At 44.8% G+C, this 17,343-nt stretch overlaps 1 protein-coding gene across 2 annotated transcripts; it reads right to left on the bottom strand.

Annotated features, from left to right (window-relative positions):
• Positions 1–1,744: 1,744 nt before the first annotated feature.
• On the bottom strand, positions 1,745–16,975 carry SERTM2 (serine rich and transmembrane domain containing 2). Of its 2 annotated transcripts, none has more exons than XM_075573478.1 (2): positions 16,641–16,975; positions 1,745–7,222 (listed from the first exon to the last, which is right to left on the bottom strand). In XM_075573478.1, the coding sequence occupies exon 2, from the start codon at positions 6,719–6,721 to the stop codon at positions 6,443–6,445; it is 279 nt and encodes a 92-aa protein (XP_075429593.1). In that variant the 5' UTR covers positions 6,722–7,222; positions 16,641–16,975; the 3' UTR covers positions 1,745–6,442. The 2 variants fall into 2 exon arrangements, with proteins under 2 accessions (XP_075429593.1, XP_075429594.1); XM_075573479.1 differs by lacking the exon at positions 16,641–16,975 and adding an exon at positions 16,500–16,574.
• Positions 16,976–17,343: the final 368 nt, after the last annotated feature.

The raw sequence follows: 17,343 nt of genomic DNA, 5'->3' as shown, positions 1-17,343 counted from the left end.
ATATCCCTGCTTCAGCAGAGGTGGCTCAATCCGTTGGTCAGACTTTGACTAGCCAACTCCAGTCCTCAAGGGCCACCATCAGATCAGGGTTTACGGATATCCCTGCTTCAGCACAGGTGGCTTAATCAGTGGCTCAGTCTTCGACTGAGCCACTGATTAAGCCACCTGTGCTGAAGCAGGGATATCCTGAAAACCTGACCTGGTGGTGGCCCTTGAGGACTGCAGTTGGCCACTCCTGTTATAGTGCCTGCAGTGTTTACCTTTCCTTGAGGTAGATCGATGGAAGCAAACCTTTCTATTTTTTTCCTTTTTATGCTTGGTTTTGAGCGTCTGTATCAGATTTGGAACTTTTCGATATTATTTCCCCCCCTCTCCTCTCCTACATTAGCCGGACTCCGGGTGTTTGGTGGATCTGTTTATTATTTTTTTGCCTAGGGTACATTGTAAATAAAGATTCGATCTATAAGACTATATCAGCTCGGACTGCCGCTCCCTTCTCCGCAGCACGGCCTCTCTATGACGTTATTTTGATAAATGCCACGTATAATAATAATAATAATATAAATGCATGCATCCATCACTTAAATTACATTTCTGCGGCATGTTAGCTGGACGTGAAACGCTGGATTAGATCCAATTTAAGTCTCATTGTGGCTGATTTATGGAAGCCGTACACATTGGGCGTTCTGTGTTCTGCTTGGCAATCGCTGGTAGGGTTGCCAGGCGGCTGCCCCAAAAATATCTATGAAGGTAGGGACCTGTGTGCCTAACATAATGGTGGCTTTCAATGTCCCGCGTCACGGGACATTTAAACTTCACAGGTATACTGGCACTGCTACGGAGGTAAGTATCTCTGGAAGCAGGGGGTCCCCACAGCTGAAATTAACACAGTTTAGAGCCGGAAACCCCCTGCGTCAAACCTGTAATTAAAAAAGACGCAATGCAGCCTGTTCTGCTGCTTGAAACTGGTACAGCCAGTGCGACCCAAATGATGTACCCACATTCTGCTGCACAGAACCCCCATGTCACTTCTACAGGCATTTAACCCCTTTGCTCCCAGAGAGACATGCATCACTTAGACACACGAACATCCCAGCATTACCACTATTAGGGCACTTTTGAATGGGGGCTATCATTTAAAAATAATAACACGTTTTGTAAAATAGTGTTTGTTGACATTAGATAAAGATGTTAAAAATCCTCAAACATATTTATTATGGAAATGTTATATATAAAAAAAACATTTTTGTAAACGTGGATGTTTTTGAAGGCAAGTTACATTTAAGTAAGGTTGCTTGTGTAATGCTCTTACGGATTCAGATGTGGATAAAGCAAATCAATCCTCTTTCCTGGTGTTTAATAAGCACACACATCTTTCCTGGTGTTTAATAAGCACACACATCTTTTATGTTTGGGAATAATGTACACCTGGAATTTATGAACAGCTACAACTTAGATCTTAAGCCACTGGTGCGCAAACTGGGGGGCGTAACCCCCCAGGGGGGGCGCGAGACTGTAAACCGCGCACCCCCCCGCCCGCAGGCAGAGGCCCCGCGCGCTTCCCGAAGGCACTTAAATGAATTGCCGGGGGAGCTGCAGGGCCTCTGTAAACCTTTACTTACTTTGGCTCCACACACGTCGCCATGGCAATGCGGCGTCACATGACGCCGGAGCCGAGGTAAGTGGGGGAGGGTGGGGGGGGGGGCGCGGGGGTGAGGTGACCGCCGGCAGGGGGCGCAGGGAAAAAAGTTTACGCCCCCCCCTGTCTTAAGCTACAATGTTAAAATGAACTCCATAAAAAAACTAGAGAGTGCAGAGAAGAGTCACCAAATGAATAAAGGGGATGGACAATCTGACATGAGGAGAGGCTGGCTAAATTAGATTTATTTATATTAGAAAAGAAGTGTGTAAGAGGGGATATGATAACTATATACAACTATATTCGGGGACCACACAAGGAGCTTTCAAAAGAACTATTCATCCCTTTTTAGAAAGGAAAGGTAAACAGGGATATACCAAATAAGCAAACATGGGAAGGATGTTGATCCAGGGAGAAATCTGATGAGAAATCCCTGCCCCGGAGAGCTTACAATCTACAGTAAGAGGTATGATGGGAAACTTAGACAGCAGGTGAGGGAATAAGTGCAGTAGATGGTGGGAGTGACTGTGGGTATGTGAGAGTAGCCATGAATCCAGGGTATTGAAATTCTTTGTTTAAGAGGTGAGTTTTAAGGTTCGTCTAAAAGGTGAGGAGAGAGGGTGCTCGGCGTATACTGAGGGTGAGGGAGTCCCACAGGTAAGGGGCAGTGAGGGAAAAAGGTTTAACGTGAGAGAGAGCAGTAGAGGTGAAAGGGGTGGAGAGGAGACAGTTATGGGCAGAGCGCAGGAGACGAGCAGGGGCATAAGAGAGACCAAAGCTGATCTGTAGAGAGGAACAGATGACTGGAGAACTTTGAAGTTAACTGTGAAGGCGCCAGGAGGAAAATACACATCCCTTTTTAATATATATATTTTTCATGTCATCGATGTCTGAGGGAAAAAAGAGTCACAATAAAGCAATCCTATACAGTTTATTTCTTACTCCTACAAAAAAAAAATAGATCTGTTTGAACATATATTTCAGTTTCTGTGTTTAAAGGAGCAGTGTCTGCGATCTGGGTTATTTACCCCCTTCTGCAAGGCATTGCTACTGGTCCACCCGGCAGCTAAGGGGTTAATATAAGAACGTTAATCTTTACATAAATGTATGTGTCGCATTGGGTTTAAGGCTGCGTCCCCGCTGATGCTGAGCGTGCGGTGCTTGACGCTTTTACTTACATATGTCTATATGTGGAAGTCCCCACGCGGTGCGCGCACGCTCACCCAAGCTTGGCGCCTAAGTAAACAAAAAAAAATTGACTTTCAAGCGTGCTCAACTTGCCCGCAACTCCCCCTGCTCGCGCTTGCAAAATAGACAGGACACCCGGCGCTCGTGCTTAGAGTGTTGGTGACATCACCGCTCTCAAGCATGAGCGCGGTCAGCGCCAGCGGGGCCGCAGCCTAATGCAACGCAAGTCTTTTCTCCCTGCTTTTTTTGTTGCTGGAGGGGATAATTACTTGGGGATCCCAATAGTGCACACATCTCAGCATAGGGCCTATCATTGCATATTTCCTGCGAGTGGGGAGAGCCCATTAGCTTGACTTTCAATAGCAGATGCTGAGAAAGGCGCTGTGCCAGGCGCCGGCAGAAGCAGCCGCATATAGTTACAATAAAGTGAAAGCACTTAGCCATGTAACATCTCTACTATTTCCGTTTTTCCCAGAACTAAAGATTTGTTAAATGTACAATCCCAGATCTAATGGAAAAAAACATCATTTTTGTGGTGGCCGCTTTTTAATAAAACACGTTGCAGTAATTATAACCTTCCATTTTTATGATGTAGCATTCTGGAGATGTCTGCTAACAATTTTTAGATTTTACCTTTTAGGTACCATAAATACATTAAAAATATATATATTTTTTTAAAGTTCAATTATTTGCACTTGTTTCTTAAGTGGCAATCACCTACATTTATCCCATTAAAACATCACTCCTAGAAATTCCCCGTGGCACTGCCCTTTAGAAGCAGAATTTCGTACTGATTGTTTCATTAAGACAGGTTTGCTGGCCCCTGATGTGGGTTATTGCGCAGTGATCCCGCGTTAAATCAGGATGTAAACGGAAGGCGTCAGGACGGCAGTTGAGCAGCCCTGCCTTAGAGAACGCTCTTTCTTTCCTAGCGACACACCAACGTTAATTCTCCAGCTCAGAAAGTTTGTATTTGCATTAAACACGGAAGAAAAATTTAACTATTAACCTTGTTGACGTTGGAGCTTCCAGCGATGCATCGCTGTACCCAGGAGTGCAGGAAGTATATACAAAATTGGTGACATACATTACCAAAATGTATAAACTCGGTGAGGTCTGCAGCATCCTTATTTCCAGCCTCTTGGCCGGTCCGGCTGGCAGGAACGCTTTCACAGTGATTGCACGTTTAAAGACTTTATTTTCACTTGTCACTTTATCTGCTTGCATCTTTGTAGTAATATTTAAGGGTTCATTTAATCGACTTCCGAGTGATCACATAAGCGACTGACAATTCCCATTGGCACCGGAGCATATTGAATAAGACTCTTACTACCCCCTCCAGATTCCTGCAGCGCCGTTACGGGTTAACGCACCGGAACGCGCGTTAACTCCTATTGACATGACTGGGAGTTGACGCCCGTTTGAGTTCATTAACCCATAAGAGCGCACGAGGAATCCGGGGGTTAGTGATTAGAACGTAGGCCTGCAGTGGAGGAGTCTCTGGGGGTCCACCAGTTGCCATCACCCCAGGCGCTCTCCTCTCCCCCCCTTACACTTTGTTGCTGACAATCTACACCTGTATTCTGTGCACGGCATGGTGTGTTTTCTCAGAGGTGCTGTGTTTGCCACATTGGAGGAAAAGGTGTCTGATGTATTGTTTGCAGCGGTCATTTTATATTTGCCGCTGTGAATACTGTACTGAAGGTGCTATAACAAGTCCAGTCCTCAAGGGCCATATGCAAGTCAGGTTTTTAGGTTTTAAGGATATCCCTGCTTCAGCACATGTAGCTCAATCAGTTGGTCAGACTTTGACTGGCCAACTCCAGCCCTCAAATGCCATCAACAGATCAGGGTTTATGGATATCTCTGCCAAAGACTGAGCCATTGATTGAGCCACCTGTGCTGAAGCAGGGTTATCTGTAAACCCTGATCTGTTGGTGGAACCTGAGGACTAGAGTTGGCCACTCCTGATATAGGGCCATGAAGTCAATGGCATGTATGGAGTCTTACCAACACCAGGAAAACGCCCTGTGCCAGAACACTGCTTAGGCGACATGGGCTAGAATCTGTGATACTAAACCACATCAAAACACGGTATTATTTGTTAAAGAAATAACCCCTTCACTGCCAGTGTGGTCAGCAACATTATCAGTAACAAGCAAAGTAAGGGCAACTAAACAGATTCGTACTGACTACACGTTTAATGAGCCTTCATTTAAACGAGTTCCGAACGAGGAACCAATGAACCTTGTTTTGCTTATTTTGAGTCCCGGGTTTTCTCCTGGTACATACAGGACGTGCTGTTATTACCGGACCAGGCACTGGTCACTGCACGTGTGACGCTCCTGTCACTGGCATCAAACTCTCCAGCACAAAAGGCAGAGAGCCCTGGAATAATAAAGGGAACGCCTGCTGCCCGGCTCTCCTGACGCCCGGGGTGATACATTGGAGGTATTTTACGCTCAATTCCGCGATGTGTTAAAAGACGTCAACGTGATCCCCAAGATATAAATGCAGCTGGTGTGCAGGAGGCATGGCGCAGAATGTGTGATGTATGCTCAGTCACTTATTACCATGGAAACCATACCTCCACGCACCCTCACCACACAGCGTTATAGAACAGTGGCATTGACACTAGAGGATGGGCAGAGACACCTGGAGTGTAGCAACGTTCTGACATTGTGACATGACGGCATCACCAGCCTCTGATCCCAGCACCAAGACAACACTGCGACTGAGAGCATGCCAGGATCCATGTGTCTCCAAGAAACAATAGCGGGTGCACCCCTGAACCTATTAGGAAGAAAGTAATGTTTCTGCCAGTCTTGGGTTATTGAGGGATTCTGTTGCGCCAAAATAGCCATGACACCCTGAAGAATAGCAAGTGTCCCATCTCCACTCTTCTGCCATTGCCCAATGGTAAATAATGAATTCCTCTGTCAGCTACTTTTTGTTTTATTGACTAGTAACCGATTTGGTATTGGAGAAAAAAACAGATTTTCTACAGGTTGCGGAGCAGAATTTCGGTGGAAAATCCTATATCTTTGCGGTATCGGCATAACAAGCGTTTGCACCCACGAACCTTCAGCCCAAACATACTTTCATAGGAAATAAAAATGGTATAGTGGGACAGCTTTCCAGCCTAACAAAATAGGGCGTTGCTAAACAATGTAAAAAAGTAAAGTATCGCATTGCACATGAAGAAATGTGTAGCAAATCCAGACCCCCCGTCTCAGCGTGCATTGGTGTGTGCCTGTTTGCTGCGTTCTATTTCCGGGGTCTTTTCAACCAAGCATCAGCTTCTTGCCACACACCCATTCGGACAGTGGTTACCAACCTTTTTTTGGTTAAGGAACCCTAAGTGAAATTCGGAGGAGCCCCCAACCATCTCTAATAGCAACTCTGTGATCAGATGCATTGTAAATTCTTCTGTCATTGATACAATTTTCAAAGGACCAGAAAATTACAGGGAACCCTTTAGGGGTGCCCGGGTAACCAGAAAATTACAGGGAACCCTTTAGGGGTGCCCGGGTAACCAGAAAATTACAGGGAACCCTTTAGGGGTGCCCGGGGAACGCAAGGGTTTTTTAGGAAGCCTGGTTGGCAAACACTGCATTAGGCACTAGGCGATCGGCCTTGCATTTCCACATCGGTGAACTGGGGCATGTTATCCGTGCTCTCGGTGTTGGGGGTGATGGGTGATATCACGTGCTTAAGACGCAAGAGCATTGTGAAAAGCAGGACGAGCAGCACGGAGAGGAGTCCTAGGAACAGCCCCACGTACATGTATAGGTTGGAATATTTATCCGTGGTAGTGGCGGTCGCTTCCGTGGCCACTGTTGTGAATTGCTGGCCTGTTCGGTTTCCGCGGTATTTGAAATAAGCTTCAGTCATCGCTTGAGCCACGTTTGCTTAGTTCTTACTGTCCTTGGTGGCAGCTGCTCCCGTGGCTGCAGAAGTTCAGCGTAAGGCAGAAATAATGCACACGCGGAATGGGTAAGACTGGCTGATATCGGACATGAGAAAGGTAATCATGTCAGGGTCTTTTTACAGCCAATCCATCCTGGTTCCAGAAACGCGGGCAGCCGCGTGCATGCAATGCGAATGCTCCTGTCAGGCGGCTAATTCAAACATCTCCACATTCCAGAGTACCCCCTATCACGCTCACCTGCGGGAACATTGATTTCTGCTTTCTCGGGCACGGGATCCTTGTTAGATACAGAGTCCAGCTTTCTAGAAGATGAAAAGTTTTATAAGTGACCCATCTCTTTGCTGCAAACTCACACCCCTAATATTTTGCTTTCAGATGACACATCCTAAAGATGCAGTGGTCCCCAGCAGTCCTCTTGGTCATGGAAGTGTTCTTCCTGCCGGTCCCCCTCTAATCCCATATTTCTGAAATGATAGATTAAAGAGGAGATATTTTAAAGGTGCAGTAGCTCTAAAAACACACACACACACACACACACACACACACACACACACACACACACACACACACACACACACACACACACACACACACACACACACACACACACACACACACACACACACACAGTTATCGCAGTGAGATGTTGTCTCCCACTTCACTGAGTGTGCCCAATGTGCCGAACTTGCTTGATTGCATCAGAACAAAATAAGATGAGAAACACAGACGCGGAGATCTCAGATAAGGGCAAATTGGACCCTGAATAGCACGTGCAGCATTCTCGCTACATCTGATTCTTCCGATGACTTTGACCATTTTCTCCAATAAGTAAGAGGTTTGGTATGTGTCAAAGGGGTTAATGTGCATTTCGTTCTTCTTAAAGTAGCTATCCCACCAGATTAACCCATTGTTTTTTTTGACAGCATGGGAACCGAGGGGTTCTCCGGTGCTGAACAGCCCCAGGCACCCAGCAGTCCCTGAGATAGTCACCGGAGTAGTTACCTCCAAGGGCATTTAAATGGCCACCCAATTGGAAGCCACAACTGATGACCTTGCTTCTTCCCATTGACTCGCGGGACCCGCAAGGTGTGGTGGCTATGCTGAATTCCCTGGAGGGAGCACAGGCACGGGTATCTCAGCAATGTAAGTGCGTCCAGCTCTGTAGGAACCCTGGCTTACCGTGCTGTAAAAAGTCAATGGGTTTGCTAAAAAAACAAAAACATAAGTGTCCATGATTGCTGCATTAATATAACTTCTATATTGACCGGCCTAAGCTTCTCTTACCAATAATCTAACACTAAATATTGGGTCGGTAACAAGAAAAAACTGTATGGTTATCAAATGAGCTCTCATGCCACATTTCTCAAACCCGGTCTTTTCTCCTGGAAGGGAATATCAAAACCTTCGAACTTGGATTAATTAAAACTAAAATGATAAGAGGTCGATTCCCTGTTGACAAACCGTTTACAAATAAGGATTGTTTAAGATGCATCCAATTAAAACACATTGTGTTTCTTTACACAAAGGATGAATTCAAAGGGTTTATCTTCTTTCTTATACCAGTTTATGTTTATCCCGGAGTAGAAGAGGAATAAAACCTCATACATTAACAATTGTGAAAGTCAATGGGATCCCGAATCAAATCCTGACAATCTGGGAAAGATCTGCTAGGTCTTCCATATGTACTATTACATAGGTGTACTTGATGCCAACAAGATTAAATTAAATGTTTCTCTCAACCTCTTCTAAATGTTGGAGAGAAGGTGCAGGACAATATGGCCCATCTATGATGGTCTTATCCAACGACCGTGACTTCTGGAGCATGGTCTATACATTAATCATTATGGTTAAGGGGATTACCGTCCTTTGGGACCTTGGGTGGCCCTCCACCATAAACCAACCGTGGATATTGACAGGTTGATTATACATATTATGGACGGTGGCTGCAAAATGTCTTAGTCAATAACTGGCACACAGTAGATTCTCCTTCTCTATCCCAGGTCATCAAAGTGTGGGATATAATGCAGGTAGAACAGATCTCTAGTTACCTTAAAGAATAATGCCTAAATCCTATAGATCTTCACTTTGTTTTTCATTATATGAAGTCTGTGATTGGACTTAATGATTTGATTATTCTAGTTTATTTGCACTTTATTCCGAGTCTAACTTTGGGCCATCATATTATGAGGCTTGTATTCTCCCCAGGACAAATTATGATTAATTATATATCTTGTATTTGCACTTGTGTATTTTTAATATGTCGATGAATTATATGTAAATTTAGGGATAATGAATGTTCTATGTGTGTCAATTAACCAATCACCCAGTAGGGGTTTAAATAGTAGAGTCTGCCTCAGTGATGCTACCCTTGATGAAGCACGATCACGTGCAAAACGCGTTGCGGTATCGTCACTGCGTATCATACATCATCACGCGTAGACGCTCCTGTGATGTCCAGAACCACGGTTGTTTGGTCCGGGTACCCGGTGCACAAGGTCCTTGCTGAGGAACATCTATGGACCTACGCGGACTGAATGGTCGTGCGGGGCTAATTGTTATTTTACCTATTGTAAGTTTTCAATGCTACTTGCGTCTCTTTTAATACTTTTAATACTTTAATACTTACCCTCAGCGCTGTGCCCTTCTGTTTCCACCAAATGCTATGGAAACCGGAATCCGTGGCATGTAGCTATGTCAATGTGATTTTGCAACTCTAACCTTAGACCCAGATTTGTGTTTAAGGTGGTGTCCTGTACACGTTTTCTTTCATGGAATTTGTTTAGCAGATTGACCACTGTAAAGTTCATTTGACCTCTGTATATCATTCAGGGGGATAACGGTATGTAGTTGAAAACCCTAGCCAAGAATCAAAAGAGGAGACCCCCCCTATTCTAAGTCCAGGTGAGGATAACCCTCTCCAAACTTTTTGGGGAGATCCATCCTATGTAGCACTCAGGGGGTTCATTTTATTTGGAGGTCTTCACAGGGTTATAAAAAAAGGCTGCCTGCTCTTTGTGTTGAGGTTCTCCTATTCAATGATGTTATTGGAACACAAGTGTTGCCTCATCCCCTTATAAATAAAGTTCCCTTTATCCACTCTGAGTCACCTAATGGTTTTCTTTATCAAATCTAAAGCTGATCTATGTGACTGACAGCTGTCTGAAATAGTCATTCGGCTTCACCGCTTCCAACACTCGGAAGGAACCGTGCGGCTCTACGGTGGCCCAACGTGTAGCCAAAGCAGCCAACATCTTTCAAGTATAATATGTTAAAGTGCAGCTGTCTTATTCTGTAAATAGTAACAAGAATAACCCGAGTAGATAGACGGTATCTTTTAAAAAGCAAAGTAGGGTAAAAATTCAGGACTTTTACATTACACACAATTCTGGTACCTGGCGGCGGGCGGAGTTGAAATGCCTTTTTAATCTTCATTGGCAGTGAAGCGGCTAAAAGGAAAAGTCGTTCCAACTGAGCTCAGAACGGCGGTCTTTCCCTTTGGGTGGGGAGTATGGAGTCTCCATGGCCAATGAGCCATGGCCTTTGGTTAGCAGTGTACACAAGCACACAGCAGCGGGGTGTTCTTGGGTTCTCTTGTAAACAAAGCACAGAGATGGTTTTTTTTGTATTATTATTTTAGTCTCATTACAGAACATGTTTCAGAGACTTCCTCCTCATCCAACCACACAGAGTGCTAAAATTAGCACGAAAATACAGTATTCTTCTGTTGTGGGGAGTTTTAAAATAACTCCGCAGACCAGTGAAGGATTTGGACAAGTCCGTGCGTCTAGGTTTCAATAAGGTGAAAGCGGAACATATTAACCCGTTCACGGCCAGATGGGTCAACAATGCCGATTTCAAAAACGTTTTACTTGTCACCGCACCAGGAGTATAAAAATATGAGTTGCTATTACTGCCGCTCTCGGTGTGATACCACTAACTGGTAGACACAGAAATGCACAGTAATATACAATTCCATGCAAAGAGAAAGGAATGACAGACATGGAGCTCTTATCCCACCCGTTCTGCCTGTTTACTAAACTTCAGTGCAGCCTCAGTCCCTTTTTTCATATCATTTGGCCTTCTTTACTGTATTAACAGTCGTTTCCCACCACTGCTGTGAGGCTGTTTCTTGCATCCACCACTCTTTCAATGAGGTATATTATGCCTGCTCCTGTTTTCCCTCTTACTGCTTTCCTTTTTTTGTTGTTGTATAAATCGGTTCTTTGTCCTTTAGGCGCCGGTGAGGCTCAATAACATATTTACTGTATGATAATGCATCATTCCCATATTTGCCAGTGGCTGATTCTAAGTGTATGAGCTGTGGATAAGGGTCATGCAAACAGCCAACCTTCTCATTTATTTCCATCCCTTTAAGGCGCACAAACACTTGGCCATTGTAGCATTCAGCCATTAAACGCCTTCTCTACCTTTTATGAGGGTTGTTTGAACATATGTTAGAAAAGCCTTTGAGTTGATGGCAGAATTGCCGGCCTGCAGCACATACAGGGGTAGATGTTTGCCGGTTAGGGACACGTACCTCACCGGGAAAAGAAAGCTGCAACGAATGTGGGCCTAGAAATCAGTTCTTCACCATGTAGAATATTTTAAGAGGTGTTGCGCTCTCAGTGCTGAAAGGGATAGGAGCTGTGCGCGTAGCAGGGATGTGTTAGATTGTAAAGTGATAAATGTGAAATCTATAATTATGGCCGTCTCCTGTAGTTAATTTAGATGTGATGATATATAGCAGGGGTGGGCATCTCCAGTCCTCAAGGGTCACCAACAGGTCAGGTTTTCAGGATATCCCTGACCTGTTGGTGGCTCTTGAGGAATGGAGATGGCCAGTTCATTGACAGCCAATAACTGAGCCACTGATTGAGCCACCTGTGCTGAAGCAGGGATATCCTGAAAACCTGACCTGTTGGTGACCCTGGGGGACTGGAGTTGCCCCCCCCTGATACACAGGATAACTTGTCCATCTTGTGGCTCAAACATGTCCCTTCCCATTATAATCACTGTGGTTTTATGTGTATGTATCGCAGAGGGAACAATACATTGGAATAGATTACAGGGGCGGGATACGGGCGGCTGGGCGATGAGGTAGCGAGGTTGTAGAATAATGGGCGTCAGGAACTTTTATAGTACAATAGTCATTTATTCGTAGGGTTGCCAGGTGGCTTCTCCAAAATTACTGGACTCAATGGTGAAAGGTGCGTCAGGTCACTATGTCCAGGGAGGTAATACCGGACACATACATGTCCAGTATTACAGTACCTCTCATTTTTTACTGGACAGTGTCCAAATACAGGACAGTCCAGTTCAATACCGGACACCTGGCAACCCTATTTATTCGTGCCCCCAAGTACGGGGACCACTCATACACATATTCACGACGTTACACTGTATTTTCTATCAGACAGACATGAATACAGCTCTTCCATCAGTGCCCGCACTCAGCACTGGAACCGAGGTTCTTCCATCAGTGCCCGCACTCAGCACTGGAACCGAGGTTCTTCCATCAGTGCCCGCACTCAGCACTGGAACCGAGGTTCTTCCATCAGTGCCCGCACTCAGCACTGGAACGGAGGTTCTTCCATCAGTGCCCCCACTCAGCACTGGAACCGAGGTTCTTCCATCAGTGCCCGCACTCAGCACTGGAACGGAGGTTCTTCCATCAGTGCCCGTACTCAGCACTGGAACGGAGGTTCTTCCATCAGTGCCCGCACTCAGCACTGGAACGGAGGTTCTTCCATTAGTTGCTCTGAGTGAGCGTGGGACCCGACCCTCCTTGTTGCTTCGGAACAATCATCGGTTCGAATCCGGTTACTCTGGGCCCCTGCGGGAATCCTGGCGGGCCTTCCTTACGTGACCCAATACCTTTTGCCTGTTTGGGAACTGCCACTTCCACACCGACTGAATATTAGCGCAGATCCGCGGTTAGAGCTGATTCGCCGGCACCCGGGAGCCATCTTTCCTGAGGCCCTCTGTGACGTGCCGTATTCCTTTTCATTACTTATTCAGGACTCCATTATGTCTTTCAGTGATCCTAATGTAACGGGTACTGACCCTATCTACAACATAATAAACAGGGGAGCCTGACCTATACTATTACTTTATAAACATTACTTATCTGCTCTCCCCGAGGCTCCTCTCCTCTTGACCTCCGGGAACCTAACCTTCTAGAATAGTTCCTCCTCTTTAAATACCCCTGCACAACGTCTGGATCCCAATAGCAACCCAGGGTGGAGCCCAGCACACAACAGCCATGTTAATAACCCTTTAGGAGAGGGGGGTTACAGCAGTAAATAAAAACACTTGTGAGCACACTTACATGTCTCAGACAGGTCTGCAACCCTGCTTCTCACCATTATCTCTTACGATACAATGCTTCCACTGCAGCTAGGTATTCTGGGAACTGACATGCAAATGAGCACCGTGTCACCTATTATTATGCAGTGAATACCGTGGCTGTTCAAGATCAGGAAATACTGTCATATACTGAATTAGTGTGTGTGAGCTGTCTGCCTTTGCCAGTGTAAAAGCTTGCCTATGCTGGCTTGCCATTTCTACATACTAACGTATTCTCTTTCTCTATGCATATTGTGTTCCCACTGTCTGCTTTGCTCCCGGCTTTTTGCTGGATCGGAGAAGCTTGGTTTGTTCCACGCTCTCATTTGATATTCTTCACAGAATAACTTCAGGAGACACTTGGGCATTGTGAGTAAATCAATGACTCCAAGCACGTTGCAATTTGGATTCAGGGACTGAGCGTGTGTGATTAGAGGACAGAGTTTACAGGGAATCAAGGGGAAATCTCATCAAAGGAGCTGTGTGTTTTACCCCCTGTCTGTCTGATTTCCAAAGCACAAGATCTGAACACGAGAACAATGCCCCAGCATCAGCAGAATCGGGGACATACACATCACGTCTCTGCCTCTAGCAAGGTCTGCAATACATCGCTTTGCAGGGAAGCTGGAAACGACTGTCACAAAGTTATACTGCAAAGCAGCAGCTCTCTATCAAAATAATTAAGGAAGCAATTAACATGCTTATTGCAGTGCTTGCTTTTATTTCATTTACTGCCCTCTGAAGTGGGAGACTGTCTTTTCCTTGCTCAAAAAAAATAAAATAGATTGTAAGCTCTTTGGTGTCAGGGTATACCGCTGTCACATATACAGTAAGTATATTACTGTGTGCATTTATGGGGTTTTTTTTGTAATGGCTTCTATTGGTGCTGATGTTAGAATGTCTAATGATCACAGTGCAAAGCAGCTCTGGGCTGAGAAACAGGTCACAGGGTGACACAGAACCGGGCTCGCAGCTCAGCGTTGCTTTGACCACAACACTGCAATGTTTTTTATTTGGTAGGAACGTGGCCTACAGGCGCCTGTAAAGCACAGGCTTCTGTCTGCGCTGTGCTGCTATCCCGGAGGTTAGTAGGAACGAGGGAGGTCACAGAGGCAAAGGGAAATAAGCACGAGGACACGGAGAAAGGCCACGTCTCGTTGGGGGAGGGGGGATATTAACGCCCTTTCCGCCGGACACACCAGCGATGCTATTTTCTCCTCTGGTAGTGAAAGAGTTAACAAGCATCGCTATACATAAGACAATGATTCAATCCTATTTTGTGCCAGAGTTTGGTGCAAATGCGTGGACTCTCCCCCGTGGACTCTTCCCCGTGGACTCTCCCGACATCGGGAAGGAAATAACTGTTCACACGCTGGAACCCTTCAAGCAGTTTTTTCATAGTTAGTGGGGAAAGTTCCAATTAATCTGCTGCAATGTATAATGACACTGAGTAAACATGCCGAGCTCCTCCTCCCTAGAGAACACAGGAGCACAAAGACCCTTGCCAGGTATGCCACTTTCATTTTGTGTGGTAGCCAAACACAGTGACAAATGGCAGAGTAGTTTCCCGAATGCCGGGTGTCTTTCTTGACAGTTTTTGGAAACTACAAATGTTAGATTAGGAGCGGCCAACTCCATTCCTCAAGGGCCCCCAAGATGTCAGGTTTTAAGGCTATCCCTGCTTCAGCACAGGTGGCTCAATCAGTGGCCGGGATATCAATAAGAAGCAGGGATATCCGTAAACCCTGATCTGTTGGTGGCCCTTGAATACTGGAGTTGGCCAGTCAACGTCTGACCAACTGATTGAGCCACCTGTGCTGAAGCAGGGATATCCCTAATACCTGGGCCTATTGGTGGCACTTGAGTACTGGAGTTGGCCACCCTGTGTTAGATGACTGAAGGGTGGCACTCATGCTCAGTGTTATAACACACTCATTTTCAGGCGTTCAAACCCCCAATTCTGTTGGAAACCCACGCAGGACTCGTCCTAAGAAAAGGTGGTTTTAAACCCAAAAATGTATCTTTTACCAATAAGTAAAAAATGACAACATCGAATCCAGCCAAATGCCCCTTTTCCCCAGATTCATCAAGCCTCATTACGGGTTAATGGTCTTGCACGGGCGTTAAGTTCTGTGGGCTTGTATGGGAGTTAACGCTGGTTTCGGGGCATTAACATGTGACAGAGCTGGATGAATCTGAGGGTTTGTGCTTTATCAGATCAGCCTTATCCTGAGATATGAAACACAAAGACCCTTTCTTATGGTTATCTTGTGATAAGCGAAGCTGAGTAAGATCCCTGGTGTATCCGTGAAATCTATTTCCTGATACTAAAACAGAAGCCTAAATGTTTATTCAGTGAATATCCTGATTATATATATATATATATATATATATATATATATATATATATATATATATATACACACACACATTCATATAAATACTCCACCAGACTCTGATGAAACAGACACTGCACTGCAAGGGTGAATATCAAAATGTCATCGTTATTGTCCCAAGTACAGAAATGTTTTGGTCTCTCTGGGACCTTCCTCAGGGCAGTGGAGTCTCGTGGAGCATTCGTCTATCTTTGACGCGTCCAGTAGTGGCTGGATACATAATTGGAGTGCCTGTTATCAATGATATATATATATATATATATATATATATATATATATATATATACACATACATACATACATACATGCATACACAACACACACACACACACATATGTATATACACATACATATATACACATCTGTATATACAATATATACATATATACACACGTATGTATATACACATACATATACAATATATATATATATATATATATATATATATATATATATATATACAGTACACACATACATACTGGATTATGTTATCAATATTAGAAGGATATTGTTTAAAGAACAGCTTATCCATGTCTAATCTTAAAAATGTTGTGGAGTTTTATCATTTATAATTTTTACATTGCATTAAAATAATGAATAAGACAATCCATATGCAATTTGAAACCATGTAATATAGGGTCAAACATCCTAGGGAAAAGGGCTGGCAAGAAGCGCATACAGTATATTGCCCAACTTTTAGGGGTCACTTAAAGATTTGCTGCTGCTCTGGCTTGCAAAATGGGGTGTCACAAGTGCTGTGGACAACAGCTGCCTAGGGCTGTAACTGGGCGGCCATATTAGAAGCACCCGCTTTCCTCCGTCTCCAGCACACACACCTGCACTACATCCCTTCATTGCCCAATGTGAGGCGTCAGTACTGTGCCAGCATCCTCTTTTACTGTTACACCAGGTGTACCAACCCACTTATTAGTACACCAATTAGATTGCAAGCTCTTTGGACTAGCACTCCCCTCTTGCACTTACTTACTGTGCCACTTACCTTTGTGCCCTTTTAACGATACAGGAGTAGTATTAACTCCTCCGGTGCCGGCGGGTCCTGCATGGCATTGCCTTGAACAATAAAATATTATAATGCGGAGCAGATGTGATATTGAGAACACATTGTTGGGAACGTATTTACCTCTCAGAGCGACACACGTTTATCTGTCCGAGGACAGCCTCGTAGAATCCGAGATGTCCAATCGGATCCAATGTCATGTCGGAACTTTTTACGCTTCGTTAATGGGGAAATGTCTGGATACAAAAAAAAAAGAAAAGAAATAATGTCCTTTTTCTAGCCAGGGAGAATGGTCTCAGCCTCTGTGCTTTTAAAGCTGGATCAGTCTCTTTGAATGGGAGAATTGAAGATGGACAGGCTGGTGCCTGCTACCTGGGATGCTGCAGGGATGCTGCTGAGATGCTGCTGAGATGCTGAGAGCTTTGAATAAGTTCACTTGCTCTGCTTTCATGGGCAGGAAAGAGATCTGGTAGCACAAAGCTCCACCTTATTAGAAGGGAGGAGAGCAGGCGGAGAAGAGAAGGAGGGAATGAAAAGATGAACGTGCAATTACAGACACTGGAGAGGAGAGCTGGAAAAACATATACCTTTTTCTTTTAGAAAATGCCTTTATTTTTATTTTTTTTAAATCCTAATCACACATTTGTTGGCAAATCCTCCAGTAGTCTTCAAGGTTTTAAAGATGTTGCAAATGTATTTGAGTGGTGGCTTACATATGGCAGGTAATGGGAGTTCCATCCTGAGTCCCGATCACTGCAAGTTTGGAATCCCTGCATCATTCCTCCGTTACTCACATCCTAATTATCGACTAGCCCAAGCCAAATGA

This window comes from Ascaphus truei, chromosome 16 (genome assembly GCF_040206685.1).
Source record: "Ascaphus truei isolate aAscTru1 chromosome 16, aAscTru1.hap1, whole genome shotgun sequence".
In the NCBI taxonomy this organism is placed as follows: domain Eukaryota; kingdom Metazoa; phylum Chordata; class Amphibia; order Anura; family Ascaphidae; genus Ascaphus; species Ascaphus truei.
Note: the sequence above shows the minus strand (reverse complement) of the source record. Positions and strands in the feature narration are given on the sequence as shown.